Source organism: Phoxinus phoxinus (genome assembly GCF_949152265.1).
Source record: "Phoxinus phoxinus genome assembly, chromosome: 14".
Lineage (NCBI taxonomy): Eukaryota > Metazoa > Chordata > Actinopteri > Cypriniformes > Leuciscidae > Phoxinus > Phoxinus phoxinus.
In genome coordinates, this window is record NC_136889.1 from 15,467,254 (window position 1) to 15,485,688 (window position 18,435).

Genomic DNA, 18,435 nt, shown 5'->3' on the forward strand with positions numbered 1-18,435 from the left:
AACATCAAGTACACCAGGTCGAGTTTCAAGTCTTTTGTTTATTTAAGTATTACCATGATCATAAATTTTAATTTTGCATTTTTAAATCACAGAGCATCAACTCTGTTATGTGCACAATGATGAAATAAATTATTCTGAATGACAGACCGCTAACATTATCAAGCATGTATATTAAGGCCAGCTTCTGTGTAATAAATTATTTGATCTAGTGGTAAAACAAAGAAATGCTCCTTTAAATGACAGACGCTTTAAGTTCACAGCCAAACAGAGAATGTGCAATTATCGAAATATAAACATAACCATTTCAATAAGAGTTTAAGGTATGAGTGCTGTTATGAATACAGTTTTATAACTGTTTAATAAAATGCAAAAAGGCACCGTAAAACATTGAAATACAAATGAAAGAAAACTTTCAGAAAATCAATAACAATAGTAATATTAATTATAATGTTAAGAAGACTAATATTTCTGTACAACCTTTTTCTGCATTTCAAGCATCAATTAGTTCCACAGCTGTTGACATTTTTCTCAGGTGCCTATATTATTTACCTCAACTCTAGAGCAAAATAAGCATATCAACTACCAGGATTATAAATCTTATTTAAAGCATAATCATGTTAAAACAATTAATCACATTTGCAGGTTTCCTCATCACATCTGAACAGTTGTGCTTCCAATTGTACAGTGCCAAAAACATCCTCAATGTACACCTCAGATGCTTTTAACGAAAAGGAAAAACAAAACAAATTAACACAGCTAATCAGGATTATTCGACATACACATAACGATACAAGTTACATTCTCTAAGTTATACAGACAAGCATTTTAGCTAAAGCACTCATTGTACCATTCAGAATTATGGAATATAAAAAAAAATTAGAACAGAGGTTACAAAGCTGAGGTTTAGGTATAAGACGCCTGATTGCTACAGAATTTGAGGGAGGGAGGGAGGGAGGGGAGGGGGTCAGCAAATACAACTGAAATTAGATATTGCTGCAATTCCATTAGAAACACATTTGTGAGACTTTCTACTTGACATTTCTGATTAAATGGATGCAGGTTACAAAGCAATCAAAATACACGTGAAATTTAATTACAATCATTAGTTGTGATATTGTGACTGATTTATTGTCATGATGAAAAGGATGTATTATCTCCCTTTTTTATTTTACATTTTAGCAGCCAAATATCTACACAAGCACTCAGAATTAGTAAATTCAAAAATGGGTGCTCTTCAAAAATCCTGATTGCCACGAATATCTCCTCACAGGACTTTACTCCAAAACACACCATAACATCCCTCTAGTAACAGCATTCATCTTTCTTCAGATGCTAAGACTCTCAGGTTTTAAAGGACATGGTTCAATTAAGAAAGTGTGAAAATGCATTTGTTAACGGTTTAAGACCAAGACCATCTGGTTTACTGCTATTCCTCCTATAATTCTTAACACATGCAAATGAGTGGACCGCCTAACATTCAGAAGGAAGTGAGAAATGAATCTTAATGCTGAGCGAGGGCTTATTACTACAGGTGCATACACGCTTCCAACCCTATTTGCCTTTGCATTTTAAACATGCCGATCCCATGCAAGACTGAAAGAAGTACTCATTCAGTACCATAACTCTTCATAATTGTGTTATGGGTTAAATACAAGTTAAGCTCAAACAACAGTGTTTATGGCATATTGTTGATGAACACACAAATTATTTCAACATCACAACTCATTCCTTCTTAAATTGGCATGAAATAAAAATGCCCCCTCTCTAAAATCATATACAGTATTATAGATTAGGGTGAGTCATTTACAATGGAAGTGAATGGAGCCAATGTAAGTGCTGTAAGCTTCACATCAATCCCTTTGTTACATACATTATTTGATCTGTAAATCACATTCTATAATCAAACTCACACCCTTAAAACGGCATTTTCGGTGAAGCCAAACTGAATGATTGGTAGGCTACTGTACTAGAGAAGTAATACTTCTTCAATTCTTCACATAAGTAATACATATGTGTGTCTAACATGTTGAAAGTGTTACAGTGAGGTTTGTTAGGTTTGCTGTTGTTAGAGGTAACAGATTTTGATTTTATTGTATGCTGCAGTGTGAACATGACATTTCGAGACTCACACCTGTAAGTAATTAATACTGACAGGGTGAATGTAGCCTTAATAGGCCATTTTTTCCACACTATTTTGTACTGTTTGTCATGTGGCTATACTATTGAAACCGTGAGTACTTTATATTAATGTTTACCAATTACCCCATTCCCTTCCATTGTAAGTGTCTCACCGTAAGTATTATGCCACACATGCTGTTGATTTAGTTTAACATATATAACCCAGAATATCTGTTTCTCATTGATATAAATTCTCCTTTTTGACAAATTGTCCATGCAATGATATGTACGTATGAAAAGAAACGTATGAACATCATGTCTTTTTCTTGTGAAAATTAGAAAACATGTAGAGCGTACAGGACGCTCCATTTCCTTTGGAAAAGAAGAACATGAGGGACATGAGGTTGTGTCCAGTCTCCACAGTGAGGTTCCTGTGCTCCGGGGTTTTTTTTCGAGTTATACGTGAGGCAAGTTTTGGGACTCGAGACTATCTCTTGATCCAGCCTGGCTGGGAGACGGCTCACTGGCTCCTGTCCGTAGCAGCTCAGAAGAGAAGGTTGTATCGTTGCTTGGTTGGTCGAGGAGGTCGCGGTCGCCCCCCGGGGTGTCCAACTCTTTGTCATTGATGAACAGCTCTGTATCGCCCCAGTCAGCCAGCGACTCGCGGTCGCTGGACTCATTGTTGCTGCTGCCGCTGCTCCGAGTGGACAGGCTAGGATGGCAGTCCGCAGCAGTGGGTAGCATGAGGTTCTGAGCGGAAAGAGACTTACCGAGCCCACGCTCAACCTGTAGCGAGGCTGCTGCTGTGGAAGACATGAGCTTTAGAGGATCAATGTCAAGGCTCAAGTGTCTTCTCCACGACCCATCTTCCTTGGAGTTGCGCTCGGGCTTGTCCCGTAGCTGTACCGTGCTTTGAGTACTCTCAGCCTCCCTGTCCGACTCAACATCGGTTTGGGTACTCACAAGGCAATTGCTCAGACTCTCTGCCCGGCTCTCCAGTAGCGTCTCTGGGATAAGGCTGGTAGGCCGGCCTTGAGGCGTTGGTACCATAGGGGGGAGCTGAAGGGTCGTTGAGGTCGAATGGATTGTCGGGATCGGCCTGGTCAGCTCACTGAATCGCTGGTGACTTCTGGAAAGGTTGTTGGGGGTGAGAATGGGAGGAGGGGACACTGGGTAGAAACTGTCCGGGCTGGAGGGTTGGTTGTTGAGAAGAGGAGAGGTTGAGTAGGAGGAGGCCGAATGTGGGTAACCAGTACCCAAGTTGAGTTCACTGGGGGCCAGAGCAAGATGCAGACCACGGTGTAGGTTACTGCTGCCTGAATGAGACACGCCGCTGCCGGTAAGCTGGGAGGATGACGACAAATCCTTGCTATGGATAGAGCTTTGGTAGTCGGAGGTCTGATCCAGCTCGAACAGTGGAAAAGCAGACAGACCAAGCATCGAAGATGAGCCTTTCTGCAACACCTGCCGGTATATATCCAGCAACGAGTCCAGCTTTGACTCAATGGACTGGACCTGTATTATAGAAGAAATAAGAAATCACATCGAATGTTCCTGAATTTTATGCTTAATTATCATAAATGAGTACAAGTACACAACTGTTCAAAAGTTTGGGGTTTGTATAATTTTTGTTTGTTTGTTTTTTTTTCTCTTATGTTCACCAAGGCTGCATATATTTGATTTAAAAAAGCAGTAATATTGCAAAATATTGTTACAAATTAAAATAACTATTTCTAAGTTAAAATATTTTAGAATGCAATTTATTCCTGTGATGCCAAAGCTGAATTTTCAGAAGCCATTTCTTCAGTCTTCAGTGTATCACATGAAATCATGATAATATGTTTAATTCTTCAGAAATCATGATAATATGCTGATTTGGTGCCTAAGAAACATGTATTATTATCATCAATGTTGAAAACAATTGTGTTGTTTAATACTTTGTGGAAACCATGATCAAAAAGAATTCAGGATTCTTTGAATAAAAAGTTAATCTTCCGTAACATTATTTATAAATAACTTTACAGTCACTTTTTAGCAATTGAATATATCCTTGCTGAATAAAAGTATTAATTTATTTTCCCAAAAAATAAAATAAATAAATAAAAATCTTACAGACCCCAAAGTTTTAAATGTAGTGTCTGTTTCATTAGACCAAGTTAATATGGCTTACTTGTCTCTCTACTTTACAAACACGTCCAAGCATGCTCATGTCATGCTCCAGGGACTCTCCTTCTGGGAGGATTTTCTCCCTGCCTTTCCTGTCTACCGATATCTGGCCTTTTCCTAGTATCTGATCCACCCTATGAGGAAAAAAAAGTGATTTTGAGCATACGTGAGGATGTACACCTTTACACTTCTGTTCCTCAAGCTTGAGCATGGCACAGCACAGCAGGATAAGACTGGACTTTGGTTAGTGAATAAAGAAGTTAGTGCATCACCATCATCTATTTGTTCTATGTTACAAAGACAGTTAGAAAGAGATGCTGATTTATTTTATTTTTTCTAAATAATTTAACTACAGTCAATTCAATTGAGAATTGGATTCACATGTTAAATGTTACTTGCTCTAAATGTAAGGATTGGCAGTATCTGATCTACCTATGGCTAAAATATTAGATTCAAAATTATACAGTAAACTATACTCCAGAGAAGCCCCTAGTGTGCACGATTAATGCAATAGTGAAATGTAGTTTATATTTTCAGGTGTAGTGTATGATTATCCAAGTGTTTCCATGCAGAAAGCAGATGTACACTATTTATAATCATTCCTGGATTTCACATTTCAGAATTTGACTCTCTGTTTTTGTGTTGTTAGAAAAACTCTCTTCCTCATCTCTCCAAATCTATCATGCAAGAGTAGTTTGCGTTAAACCAACATCAATCAGCTGAACCAATTGTGTAGAGTGTGTGCTACACAATTTATAATCATCTCCTTGATTGAAAACATATAACTATTTATTAATCACCTTGAAGTCCAATGATGAAGATTAGGTTTAATACACCTAAAAGTAAAGAGGTTTGTAATCCCCATATATCAATGGTTCTCAACCAGGGGGCTAGGGCCCACTATGCTTCAGCAAACTTCCAAGGATGCCTTAAGATGACTTAAAATGACATTAAAATAAGCTAAAATTACTAAAAGACAAGACAATTCTTATTTTAATTCAGCCACTCATCAGCTGTTTTTTTCTTTTCTTTCAGAATCAGAACCAGAATTTCCACGGTCTTGAAAAACCTTGATATATGAGGTGGCTTCATTTAAAAGTGTGATTTGTAGACTTGAAAAGTCATGTAAATTAATAAAATCATAAAACTCTGTGGGCAATATTATAATCAATAGTTCTAGCTATGCCAAACTCAAAAATATTTTGTGTAGAAATTGTGAGTAAAGAATATTTTTTTACAAATCTGTATCCAGAAAATTAAGAACGATTGGCATGGGGCCTTTGAATATCGTTGTGGACAAAGCCTTGCAGTCAAGAAGGTTAAGAACCTCTCCCATTTTTAGATTCATTGTGGATACTGATTTTGTTTACTAGGGGAATAGATGTGTAGGTATTTTCAGTTCTAATACCCTTTGAATAGTTTTTAGTTAAATACATCATCAGCATTGGACCCAATGTACAGTATGAACTGATTGAGGTAAGTATAGCCCCATGACTAGTCCCCAAGCCTTCTACAGGCCTCTGACCCAGCATGCTTCTTCTTGCTTTGGCTGTAATACAATTGTAGAGAGGGAGAGGAAAGGTTCCTGGCTTTGGTGCTGAGTGTCTGATGTGGACCCACGGCTGTGGCAAGTCTAGATGAGAAAACATACGGGGGTCAAGTACATCTTTAAGGTTGTGCCATCAAGGAAAGAAAGGAAAGGAGGAGAGAGAAGGTCGAGGGGAAGGAGCTTATGGCACCAAGACAAGATACTACTGATCTCAGATACATGCAGACCACATCTCAGAAACATATGAATGCCAATCAAACCAAAGGTCTCAGTAATCTAGTTTAAATTCTGCTTCAAAGTCAGCGTTTCAAAAGTCAATCACTTAGGTTTCAACAATTTAAGACTAAATGTCAGTTAGAGATGGATGTTCAAATCAGAGTGGTTGATAGACACCTGTTGGTTCACAATATTAAAGAATGACTACATTTTATTATGGTACTCTTTGATTAGCAGGTCATTCCATGCCGGACGAAATGTTTTACAAACTGTACAAAAACTAAGCTTTAAGATACAAACCTAAATGCTAGGGAAAGCCAGGAGAAATCAATCTAAAAGTTAGTCCAATACACAGCCACATTTGTTCTAACACCATGCACTGCATAACCGTTATGCTGGTTTAGCATTGGCCAACCTTGTTAAAACAGGAGAGAGTTCTGCATGATGAAAAACAGAGGAATCAAGGATTTGTAGGACAGAGCAAACAGCTTGAGGCTGTGGGTCCATGACGAATCACAAATCTAATGTGCAAAAAGCGATTGACCGCCAAAATACATATTGTAAAGATTTTGAAATTTAAATGGATACATTTTAAAATATACATCACAAGAATAAGCCTAAACTAACCCTAAACTTTTGAACAGTAGTGCATATATTTTTCTTATTCAGTATTTTTGTCTTGTTTTGCATTAAACATCTAAACATCCTTAAATAATAATATTGCATAACGACATGTTTTCAGACGATATATATTGAATTTTCTTTTGTTACAAAGATAAATGTAACAAAATATAGGCATCAACAAGAAAAAAATATTTGCCAATGAGCTAATAAACTTGATTCAAGATGTATTCTCTCAAAACAAGTCTTATCTTACAAAATGTATCTTGATTTAAGGATGTATTATTTGTATATAGCGTTTATCTCTGTGATGTTCATGTCCAGAAGGTAATGGTCACTAAGGATTTAGACACACAGCCTCAGCAAATGACTCATGTCTGGATGTTTCAGAGTTACGTGTAAAAGGGTTTAGGATTGGGGATTGTGGGTCGGCTGACCCTGGGGCAGAGTGTTTCCTCTTGGCCTGACTGTAATACAAGTGCAGGGAAGGAGAAGAAAAGGTCTTGGCTTTGGTTCTCAAGGTCTGTGGACCCACAATGGTGTCTAACCTGAATGGGAGAGCGCAGACAGGGAGATAAGACAGACATGGATATGTAGATGTAGAAAGTATGCATAAGAAAACAAAGTTGTTTAACTATTTTCTGTACGGTGCAGCTCAATAATAGCTTTCTTTGAATATGTCTTTGTACTTACTGCATTTCTTAATGTATATTGTGCAAGTGAGAAATTTATGCAATAAATAAGTAAATACAAATAATAAAAAATGTTACATATATGTTATGAATGAATTTATAACTTTCAGTCACATGTTGAAGTTGAAGATATTTTTGCCATACAAAAAGGACTGGTTTGTCTCACCTAGTCTGGAGACTCTTGATACGACATAACATATCCAGGTGGCCAGCAGAGTATTGCTCAATCACATCTTTCACATCATATGGTCGCAGCGTCTCCTTAAACTTCTTCTTGGCCACATGGAATTTCATTATCCTGAAACAAGAAACAAGACTCTATTAACTTTTGATGAGAAATTATACAACAAAATACTGAAACAAAGGCAAATGCATTAAAGGTAAGGAAAAATTATGTGATATTTCATCTTTTTCCCCCATATTTTCTGTTACAATATATATTTATTTCAGACGCAAAATAGTCATTAAATAAATAAATAAAGACTTCAGGTGACTTCAGTAAATACACCTTGATTTTAGTTTTTTTTTGGATAGCTTTATAAAAGAATAAAGCAAAAATGTATGGAAAATTAACTTTTAAAATAAACTTTGTTCCAATCATGTATGCAGTTACATCTATAAACCATACAGTATATTGTGCATATATGAAGTCAGCTCAACATAAAACAAACTTTTTCGCAAATAAACAAGCCTGCAGGTTGTGTAAACTTGCTCATAACCACTAGAGGGCAGAAATCAGTCACGAATATCAGAGCAGTTTATGATCCAAAGAATATAATCAGATATACCTCTGCTTTAAAAACACAGTTAATAATAATATTACTCAAGTAAGGCTCATGTTCGAGTAAACCTATGTGTGATAGATGGCATTAGCTGTGTAAACACAGGTATTACCACAAGCACACAGAAACCCAAACCTATTCTATGCGTGACATTCTTCTGAGTGAAGATGGAACTGCAAATATTGACACAGAGGGGAACAAATCTCAGTGATCCGTCTCTGTAATGTCTTACAGATTCAAGCCCCTGTCAGTTTTTCTTAATGTCAGATGAGCTGATGTGTAAGCAGAACTGACTGTGAGCATGTCTATCCGACACCCTGGGAAAGAGGAGTTGGAAAAAATCTCAGCCCTCCTGGGAGACCCTAATAGTAAAGGGTGATGGGAGTGAAAGAAGAAGTCACCTAAAGCAACATCTGTGGCCTCACCCAGCAGGAGAGAGACAGCAGTCCTAATGTCAACCTAATGTCTCCATCAACAGGGCAGGGAGGTCAAAATGAGTGCGTTTAACTCTGCAACCACAGTGTCAATCCTTCAAACTTTCTTTAGCGGAGAGCAAAGCACTCTGGGAAGTCAAACTAACCTGACGGCCCTGATCACGGCCTTTTGTGGAGCAGACAGATCTTCCACAGTCACATCACAATGGCAACCCTTCTCATCAAAAGCATCATCCGGTCCAAGATTAGTGTCAGCTGTGTGTTTGAGAGAAAGGGGAAAGAATGTGAATCACATCAAGAAGCAGATCCTCAAAAAGGCTGAAAACAAAACTAGGCTGGAAAGTAGAGAAAGCCAAGGACAGATCAATACAGCTATGAATCAAGATTGCAAAATCAAATCTTTCCCTTGACCGACACACACAGACCACAGGCTGTACAGCATAAAAATGGGATAGAAGTATTGAAGTAAGCATTAAGCTGAAAGGCAAAAATTATTAGGGATGCACTGATAGGATTTTTTTAGCCGATACTGATCCCAATTATAACAAACAACTACTGGTCAATTCCGATGTAACTTTTGTAATTAAAATATATTACTGTTTTGATCCTGTTTTAAATAAACAAAGTTAAAAAAATGCATCCATTAAAGTATAGTAGCTAGTTTATTGCTGCATCATCAAATCATCTTTATTGAACATGGATTGGATCCATTTAAAAAACAGACAGCAGCGCAGCAGGAATATTAGCCTACTGTCACTTTATGAGTTGCACGGATCCAATATACTGATACATACACAGGTGTGTTTACTTATTTTTATTAATTGTTTACGTTCACTTAAGCCACAACCGACTGCGTTTACTAGGATACTCGCCAAGATGGGCATTTTGATACAATTTTGTGTGAATTTTACCATTCCAGTTTCAAACAAAAGAGAACTCAATTCAGTATTTGCATGCTGCCTGAGACGCGGCTTTCTGGGCGCACACTATGGATGTGTGCGCAAACAAAACTTCCCACACAGCGAGTAACAAATTGAGTTATCTTTTGCATCTCCTTGCGCTTGAATATTTCAATTGGCAAGGCTTAAAAACATAAGCAAAGAATAAACTTTCATGACACCCTATAGGGAAAGTGACAGTTCTGACAGTTGTCCCGAGTGTTATTCCCACTTGTACCTGGCAGTCTGTATTGTCGAGCCCTGCTATATTTTGTATAGGTTTAATTTTGTTTTGGCAAGTATTTAATTACTTTACCCAGAGAAAAAAAACGTTAGATTATGAAACAGACATTATACAACTGTGCTTTCCCGCAGTTAATCAAAACTATCAGTAGTAGTCTTTTGCATGCTATAGCCGCTGGTTTTAAATATATCTATATATTGATATATAAATAAATTTACTTATTTTTGGTATCTTGAATCCAATGAAAGTCAAGTCGCTTTAGATAAAAAGCATTTGCCAAAATGCGTAAGTCAAAAACAAAAGGAAACAGATCACAGACAAAGTATCTGGATATGATGCTTGTAGAATGAATTAATTCCTCCATTTAAACTGTGTGATGCCTGACCGCATCCGCACTTGTAGTACATGACACAGATAAATGCTGCCTGGGAGAGAGATTGCTATTGAGAATTGTGTTCCCTTTTGCTCCCCTGTCTTATAGGCTATAATATGAGGCGGATCTATAACTTGTGTATAAGAGTATGAAGCCAGCGTGTGGTAACTCCAGGTTTGAGATTAAATTTGGCTTGATGGGTCTCACACAGGGCTGAAACTAGTTTGCTGCTGACACTCAGATGCTACCTTTGCAAATTCTGCTGAATTGGGCTACCTTTGTTAAAATGTTACAATAAATCGTACTGTACAACAACAAGACACGTAGAGTGATGAGAAGTAGTGAACCGTTCTTTAATAGACTGACGATTGCAGCTTTTCCAGCAAAAAGCTAGTTTAAAAACACTACATTTCTGTGTACAGTTCACGTTTCTGTATTTTTATATCACATTGTTTGCTAACTCAGCTTTAATGAAATGTGCTCTTCTAAACCAGCATTTTATTTAGCAAAATAATCTATTTTCTAAATGCATGTTATATTGATCTTATTGTGAACAGTACACCTATGTACACATTTAATTATAATTTTTTTTGACCTTGTAATTTTTAATCAAAATAACTCAATCTTCTGGTGAAAATGACAGACTTGACTTTCTCGGAATTGTTTACATGTTTTCCGGTAAAAAAAAATATACACATAAGATATATTTACTTGAGAAGCAAAATGACTGAAGATATGAAGTGCTTTCTGAAAAATGTATTCAAATTAAATATTTTTTTCTTGTTTTAAGCATAAAATTTCAATAATTTAAAATGTTTCCTTTTTCAATATAATACAGGAAAAAAGATTTGTTTCTACTTCTGTTTCATCGCGACTTTCATGCTGTCACCTTGGGACACATAACTTACCATATCTGCTGAAAAAAAAATATCTATGTAACATTTTTTACTTGCTGTGATGTGGGCCACATGGATCTATTGTTTAACATCATTGTTCAACATTCAACAAATCACAAACATCTGTTTTCACATGCAAATTCACTACTTTGACAAGGCCAATGAACAGAAAAACTGTATTGCAATATGTTGAGTTGTTGGTTTTAAAAGTTTTGCTAAAGATTTATTAAACAGGTTACTAAACATTCACACTATGTTTTCTTTTCCCATGGGACCATGGGTTCTCGGCCCTTTGTGACTAACGTACAGTATTCTGTCAATACTAAATATCCTCCTATAAACAATGTCTCTATCTCTGCTTTGCTCTCTTCTTCCCTGAGGGGCATTCTGGTGATGGGAGCATGAGCCAAGGATAACTAGTGCAAACAGAGGGTCCCATGAGAGACCATGTTCTCCCACTGCAGCCCAATAGTGTGTGTAAATCCTGCCTTCAGGGATAAATTCAGAAAAACAATAAGGTATATAGGAAAAGACTCATTCTTATTTATAAAAGGGCCAAATGGTATGAAGACTAGCAGATACATAATAGAAAAAAAAACTTTGCAAACAAAATAAAGTTATTATTATTATTTTTTGTTAAGTAAATAAACCCCAGTAATGATTATCAGCTAGTAAGAACTTGTACAAATGTGCTTCTGTAATTACAGTAAAAGAGGAAAATCAGTGATTTGACCAATCAAAAAAGCCTTTCACCTTCAGTCGTTGTGCGAGATTGGCTCTTGAGTCTGAGTGATGGACGGAAGCGTGTTCGGTCATTGAAGCTCCAGCTCTTCTGGACCTTGGCGGGGCTGCTGCCCTCCACCCCCACCTCTGTGCCAGGAGAGCGTCTGTCGTTCACTGACATCTGTCTGCTCTTTACGCTCTGACCACGAGGACTGGCCATCCGCACACGCTCACGAAAACTTAACTTTTGGCTGCAGGAGAGGAAAGAGGAGGGATGGAAGAGGCCGGGAAGTGGGAAGGGACAAATAAACAGAAAAATAATTAAACATGGAATGGAGAGAAAGAGGTATTTAACTAATGGTTAAATAAAAACAGCTGTGATGGTTTATTTTGGACCTGCAAGCTTCCTTCCCTCAGTTTTTACCAGATTCCTCCAGTAAAACAATACTTTTTTTTGTCATCATGACTTAGATCTTACTTGGATTTCCTTTGCTGAAGCCCCATAAACTGTCTTGTACTTAAATTGCATCAAAAGAACATCATGCAACACAAATCCCATTCCAAGGTTTCCACCAATCAGCAAGCAACTTTTTGAAGCATGACTCTCTGTCCACCCTAGTTCTGTTGCTACCTTCAATGTGGAGCAGCCAGACAACATCTCCATAAGCCGCCTTTCTAGGCCTGACGTAGAGGCCCGGAGAGGCATGTCATAATAAACAGTTTATGTGCAAAGCAACTATATACATATTCCATCAAAGACAACAACTCCATAAGCTGGGGTTCTTAAATCATGCTGGATATATACATAGTACACTGTGCTTTTTAGCTCATGCTTAGTAGTTTGTGTGTGAAAGAGATGTAGTGTAAAGGAGAGTGGAGACATAATGCTGTAAAGATGATTTACTGTACAATAATATAGAGCCAAAGTTCATGCATATGCAACATGCAAGTTTATGACTAATGTGTTTAATAGGTGGGATGCAAACTGAGACATATACAGTACAGTCATAGATTTCCTTCATAACTGAACTGAACCTTTAAGACGGTTGGATTTAATCATTATTCCTGCATATATTACAGTATGGGATGCTGGTAGTTTAAAGGTAAAATGTTATTTTGCTACATGGATGTTCCATATACTAAATAACAATTATATATGTAAAAAAGTACATTGTAGAGTAATTGCTGCATCATGTCAGATAGGGGGTGTTGGATAAATCAGTCAGTGGCAGTTAAATCCTTCAGGCAACAGGCACAGGACCCTCATATTAAACCCTCTGTAGGGTCTGTAAGGGCCGGGGTTATCTGAGGTGGCCCTCATCATCCATGCATAAGGTTAGTCAGCATTCACATTGGTCATATTGCTGGAGCAGTGGGGGATGCTGGGTACCTATATATCCGTGTGGTATACCTCCTGAAGAGCCTCTGTCTATTACTATGACCCTTACTATGGAAATGAGGGAGACAGATGGTAGATGAGTTAGTTAGACTGTGAGCAGAAACATCTTCCTTAAGTGGAAGAATTATATGGATAGTGCAACACAGAAACAGAGCCACTACTTGGTGGTAAATATGGAGCAAAGTGCAAAATAAATTGGTGTGTTTCTGCAACCAAACATGGTAATAAAAAGTTGAATTAGTTTTGAATTACTTTAGAAGTGCACCAAACCACACACACACACTCACAAACACATCCACACTAGAAGTATATTCACATAAACAGTGTACAAAACCTGTCTAACAACCAACTAACTTTGACAAACGTTCTTGGATTTGTTGGTTAATTATACATTTTCTTTCTGTAAATATTTAATTCTTTTCACTCTATCCAGTACAAATGGATTATGGATTGTGGATTATACCTAATGTTTCCTTAAAGACTTCATGTTCGTCCATTTACTGTACAAAGTTCCACAAGCTGTGAAAAAAGTCTTCACAGCTTAGCTGCTTGCTGTAATGCCTTTGCATTTGGAAGGTTAATTTCCCATCATATTTAATGACACATTTGTCACACACTGTGAGGTTTTCCAACTGTAAACGACTTCATTTAAGTCTGAGCACTGGTGCTCGGCTCTTCACATATCTAATATAAACCATGAAAACATCCAATTCCAGCACTAATTGAAAGTGTGAGGATACAAATAAGAAAAAAGGCTTTGGGTGCAACCATTATTTCCAAGCACTGAGCAATAAGCTCCACTCCTGATGGGATTCTATGAAAATTAAAAGACAAAACATCATCAGCCTGACTAAAAACATTGACTACACTATGGCCTTGCAGATACGACAGTCTTTAATGCATATAAACAACATGCAGAGTCCTAAATGTCAACAGCTAAGTCTGGAACTGAATCACTTCTTTCTTACTGCTATTACATAGTGGACCAATTGATGCAAGGAATTTGCTACATTTTAGTATAGATGGACACCGTCGTGTCTATTCACAGTGTCTTGCACACTCACCCAAGGCTCTTCTTTGAAAGTTAGCAAAGAGAAGCTGCTCCACATCTAATCTACTCTACTATTCGATGACTTAAAAGGCTTTCTGGAATACCTGATTCTGACCAGATAATTTCTGCTAATGCAGTAGTGAAACTAAACCACTAAACTATATTTGTCTGTTGTCCAACACAACATACTGGTGCTACTTTCATGTTTCACCCATCACTCTCTGGTTTCTCTCAAGCTGGAATATATTTATATATAATATTAATACATTTATATATGTAATTATACATAACAATATATTGGTCAGCTCACTATAACAATTATATGTTATATTAATAATATATTTATTAATAATATCTGGATTCAATTAAACGTCTGTTCAAAAGACTGGGGTTGCTTATATTTTTGTTAAAAATACAGATAAAACTGTAATATTGGGAAATATTATTACATTTTAAAATAACATTGTTCTATTTTGATATATTTTAAAATGTAATTTATTCCTGTGATAGCAAAGCTGAATTTTTAGCATCATTACTCCAGTCTTGAGTATCACATGATTCAGAAATCATTTTAATATGCTGATTTGGTGCCTAATTAATATTCTGTATTATTATCATCAGTTGAAAACTGTTCTGCTTAATATTTTTGTAGAAACTATAATATATATATATATATATATATATGAGGACTCTTTGATGAATATAAAGTTTGAAAGAACAGCATTTATATAAAATAGATTTTTTGTAAATATCTTAAGATCTCTTTTGATCAATTGAATGCATCATTACTGAATAGAAGTATTAATTTCTTTAAAAAAATAAAAATAAAAACTCACTGACCACTTTAAGCTATAAAAGTAAAAGTAAGATACAATAATATATAAAATATATGTCATGTCCATGAATAATAAGAGAGACAATATAATTAGCTATACACTGGGATCCTGATCATCCTGTCTTGATTTATTTTGTGATAATGAGCGATGACTGTACATACCATATATACTATAGCTACTACTTCAAATAAAGGAAAATCAGAGGGAATGAATGATAAAGCAAGACATGTAACATGCCATGACTGAATGGACTTAATTATTCTCCCTATTCCTTTTGAAGCCATGGAAGCTAAAACACAATCGACACTCAAGAAAGTAAAACATTCCGGACACTAGGATGATGTAGATACGAGAACAACAAACCTGCTGATGGATTCCCCCTGGTCTTTCCTTCAGGTGTTAGTTAAAAAACAGAGAGAAAAGAGGCAGGATATTAACACTTCACACGAATGACAGAAACTAATAAGGAGACTACAGAAGAGACACAGATGCCTCTGAAATATACTGAGTGATTCATTTTGGGAATGACACACCAATATATTTCACACTGTGTCACACAAAATACAGTTTAAATGTTAAAAAAGGAAATTAAACATAAGTAAGCCTCAGCACACACACACACACACACACACACACACACACACACACACACACACACGCTAAGAGTAGAAATAAATGGAGAGTCTTTTTTAAGACAGTATAAACAGGCAGCAAACAAGCTGGCATGCAAGCTATGAGCAATGCACAGTCAAGCTGACTAAGATGAGCGCTAGCAGAAGGACAGCTGTGTTATCAAGGGCTGTTTAGTATGTAATTACTCAAGAAATTGGCCTTAATACAACAGAACACCCATTTGTCAGAGCATTGTCGTGTGTCTGTCTTCAGGTGTCTGTCCACAAACTGTCCTGGCTTCTGTGCGATGTGATTTATCTATTCTGGGCACCGAAATTTCAGTTAGCCACAGGATCTACACAAGGAAGCAGGTGTGAGTCTGTGGCTCTCATCCAAACTGAAACTTTGACGCTTCAGTTATACAGAGGGCTTGTGTTCCCAGTAAAAAAAAACTGAATCTTGCTGTACATATGGTTGTGAGGTATTTCAGTAACTGCACTTCATTAAGAATTATTTGGCTAATTTACTATTTACTATTATTTATTATCATGAAGAGGTGTCTCATTAGTCACCACCACAGTCTTTGACAACAGTTATAACTATAATGTATTGCTTTAGGTCAAAGACTGACAAACTTGATTTGAGTGTAAATACAATGATTGAACATGTGAATGAATATATTACCATCTATAAACAAGACTATTCCAATGTCAAAGAACAGTCATCTGATTCTGAAACTTAAGTTTAAAAATTTAAAGTAACGTATTGTTCTTTATTTTTAATAACTGAAAATTTGACCATTTAGAATAGTTTAGTTCCCTTTCGTCCTGGGAACGTCCTGGGAACTGGGAGTTCCCTGACGAATTGGGATCACGCTAGGGAGACCAAATGCCTACGAGAGAATTAAAACGAGCCAATGAAAATTGGCATGCAGGAATGCATTCCGCAGCCCGCCTACCAGCGCGGGTATGAAAGGCGGAAGCAACGCATGCATAGTGCTTTTAGCTTCGGAGCCGACCGGTTGTGTCCTCTCTGAGTGAATGAGCTTTAAGATTGTATCTTACGCTCAACGAGTCTGCTGTTTCGGGACGGGATCTCTCTGTGTTGGTGAGACGGCGTTTCAGCGACCGCGCGATTCCTGTCTGCCGGCTGCGTTTACACGCCAGCGTTGCCAGACGTACAATAATTATCGTATTTGTGCGATAATTTTGACCTCTGTACGATGTACGATCAATAATGAAAAAATTCCCATAATGTACGATAATTTCAGAGTTGCCCGCAAATTAGTTAAAAAATCTCCCGAAATCTAGATCGAGCAAGCAAGAGCGCGCACAGCAGAGAAAGGGAGCGAGAGACCTTGCGTGTGTGTGCTAGTGTGCGTGTGTGCCTCATGAAGCGCATGTAAGGACCTATTTTTTTTACAGTCTATGGTAAGGACCCAACCAATCAAATTATTCAGAACCTCCAATTATTCAGGTTGTCACGGCAACCCAGCGCGCGTCATTCGGCGCTCTAGATGCGCGGTCGAGACTCGTGTACCTCTACGAGGTTGAGTCCCTTTTGCTTGTTCCCTTTCCCTTTTACGGGACCCCAGCTGCATTGGCACATCAACTGCCTAGAGTTGCAAGCAGTATGCCTAGCCTTGTGTCGCCTCAAGCGGTTTCTCAGACACAAGCACGTACTGGTCCGTACGGACAGCACTGCGACCGTTGCGTACATCAACCATCCCGGTGGTCTACGCTCCCGTCGTATGTTGCGACTCGCCTCCCACCTCCTATTATGGAGTCAGAAGCATCTGAGGTCACTTCGTGCCGTTCATGTTCCAGGGGCGCTCAACCGTGTGGCAGACGAGCTTTCACGGCAGCCTCCCCTGCCAGGAGAATGGCGACTCCATCCCCAGGCGGTCCAGCTGATTTGGAGTGTCTTCGGAGCCGCACAGGTAGACCTGTTTGCCTCTCCAGACACGACCCATTGCCAGTGGTTTTACTCCCTGACCGAGGGGACCCTCGGCACGGACGCCCTGGCTCTCAGCTGGCCCCGGGACCGGCGCAAGTATGCGTTTCCCCCAGTGAGCCGCCTTGCACAGACTCTGTGCAAGGTCAGGGAGGACGAGGAGCAGGTCCTTCTAGTGGTGCCGTTTTGGCCCACCAGGACTTGGTTCACGGAACTCATGCTCCTCGCGAAAGCCCCCCCTTCGCCGATTCCTCTGAGGAAGGACTTCCTCTCTCAGAGACGGGGCACTCTATGGCACCCGCGTCCAGACCTCTGGAAACTCCATGTCTGGTCCCTGGACGGGACGCGGAGGTTTTAGGTGGTCTGCCACAGGCAGTGGTAGACACCGTCACTTCCGCTAGAGCCCCCTCTACGAGGCGCCTCTATGCGTTGAAGTGGAACCTGTTCAACGTTGGTGTTCCTCCCGTCAGGAGGACCCCCGAACTGGCCCGATTTGAGTCGTGCTTTCCTTCCTGCAAGATGGGTTGGAGCGAAGGCTGTCTCCCTCCACCCTCAAAGTGTATGTTGCTGCAATAGCCGCAGGTCACGATGCAGTAGAGGGTAAATCTTTGGGGAAGCACGACCTGATCATCAGATTCCTTAAGGGTGCTAGGAGGTTAAATCCACCTCGCGTTTTGCACCCTGTACCCTCTTGGGACCTAGCTCTGGTGCTCAGAGCTCTTCAAAGTCCTCCTTTGAGCCTTTGTCAACAGTGGAGCTGTTATATCCTGTCCAATAAGACAGCGCTCCTGTTGGCATTGGCCTCTTTCAAGAGGGTCGGGGATCTGCAAGC

General features: G+C 38.5%; 1 protein-coding gene across 13 annotated transcripts in view; it reads right to left on the reverse strand.

The window, feature by feature from the left end:
• Positions 1–24: 24 nt before the first annotated feature.
• Positions 25–18,435, reverse strand: part of kcnq5a (potassium voltage-gated channel, KQT-like subfamily, member 5a) — a 129,325-nt gene continuing 110,914 nt past the window's right edge. For 5 of the 13 annotated variants that reach the window (XM_079636041.1, XM_079636043.1, XM_079636042.1 and 2 more), the window contains exons 10-18: positions 15,402–15,428; positions 13,143–13,199; positions 11,783–12,003; positions 8,725–8,833; positions 7,529–7,660; positions 7,108–7,218; positions 5,810–5,917; positions 4,289–4,418; positions 25–3,633 (exon numbers count right to left, since the gene is read on the reverse strand). In XM_079636041.1, coding sequence (XP_079492167.1) covers positions 2,575–3,633; positions 4,289–4,418; positions 5,810–5,917; positions 7,108–7,218; positions 7,529–7,660; positions 8,725–8,833; positions 11,783–12,003; positions 13,143–13,199; positions 15,402–15,428 — 1,954 coding nt within the window. In that variant the 3' untranslated portion in view covers positions 25–2,574. The remainder of the gene's footprint in view (positions 3,634–4,288; positions 4,419–5,809; positions 5,918–7,107; positions 7,219–7,528; positions 7,661–8,724; positions 8,834–11,782; positions 12,004–13,142; positions 13,200–15,401; positions 15,429–18,435) is intronic. The other 8 variants (XM_079636045.1, XM_079636046.1, XM_079636048.1 and 5 more) reach the window with 7 other exon arrangements.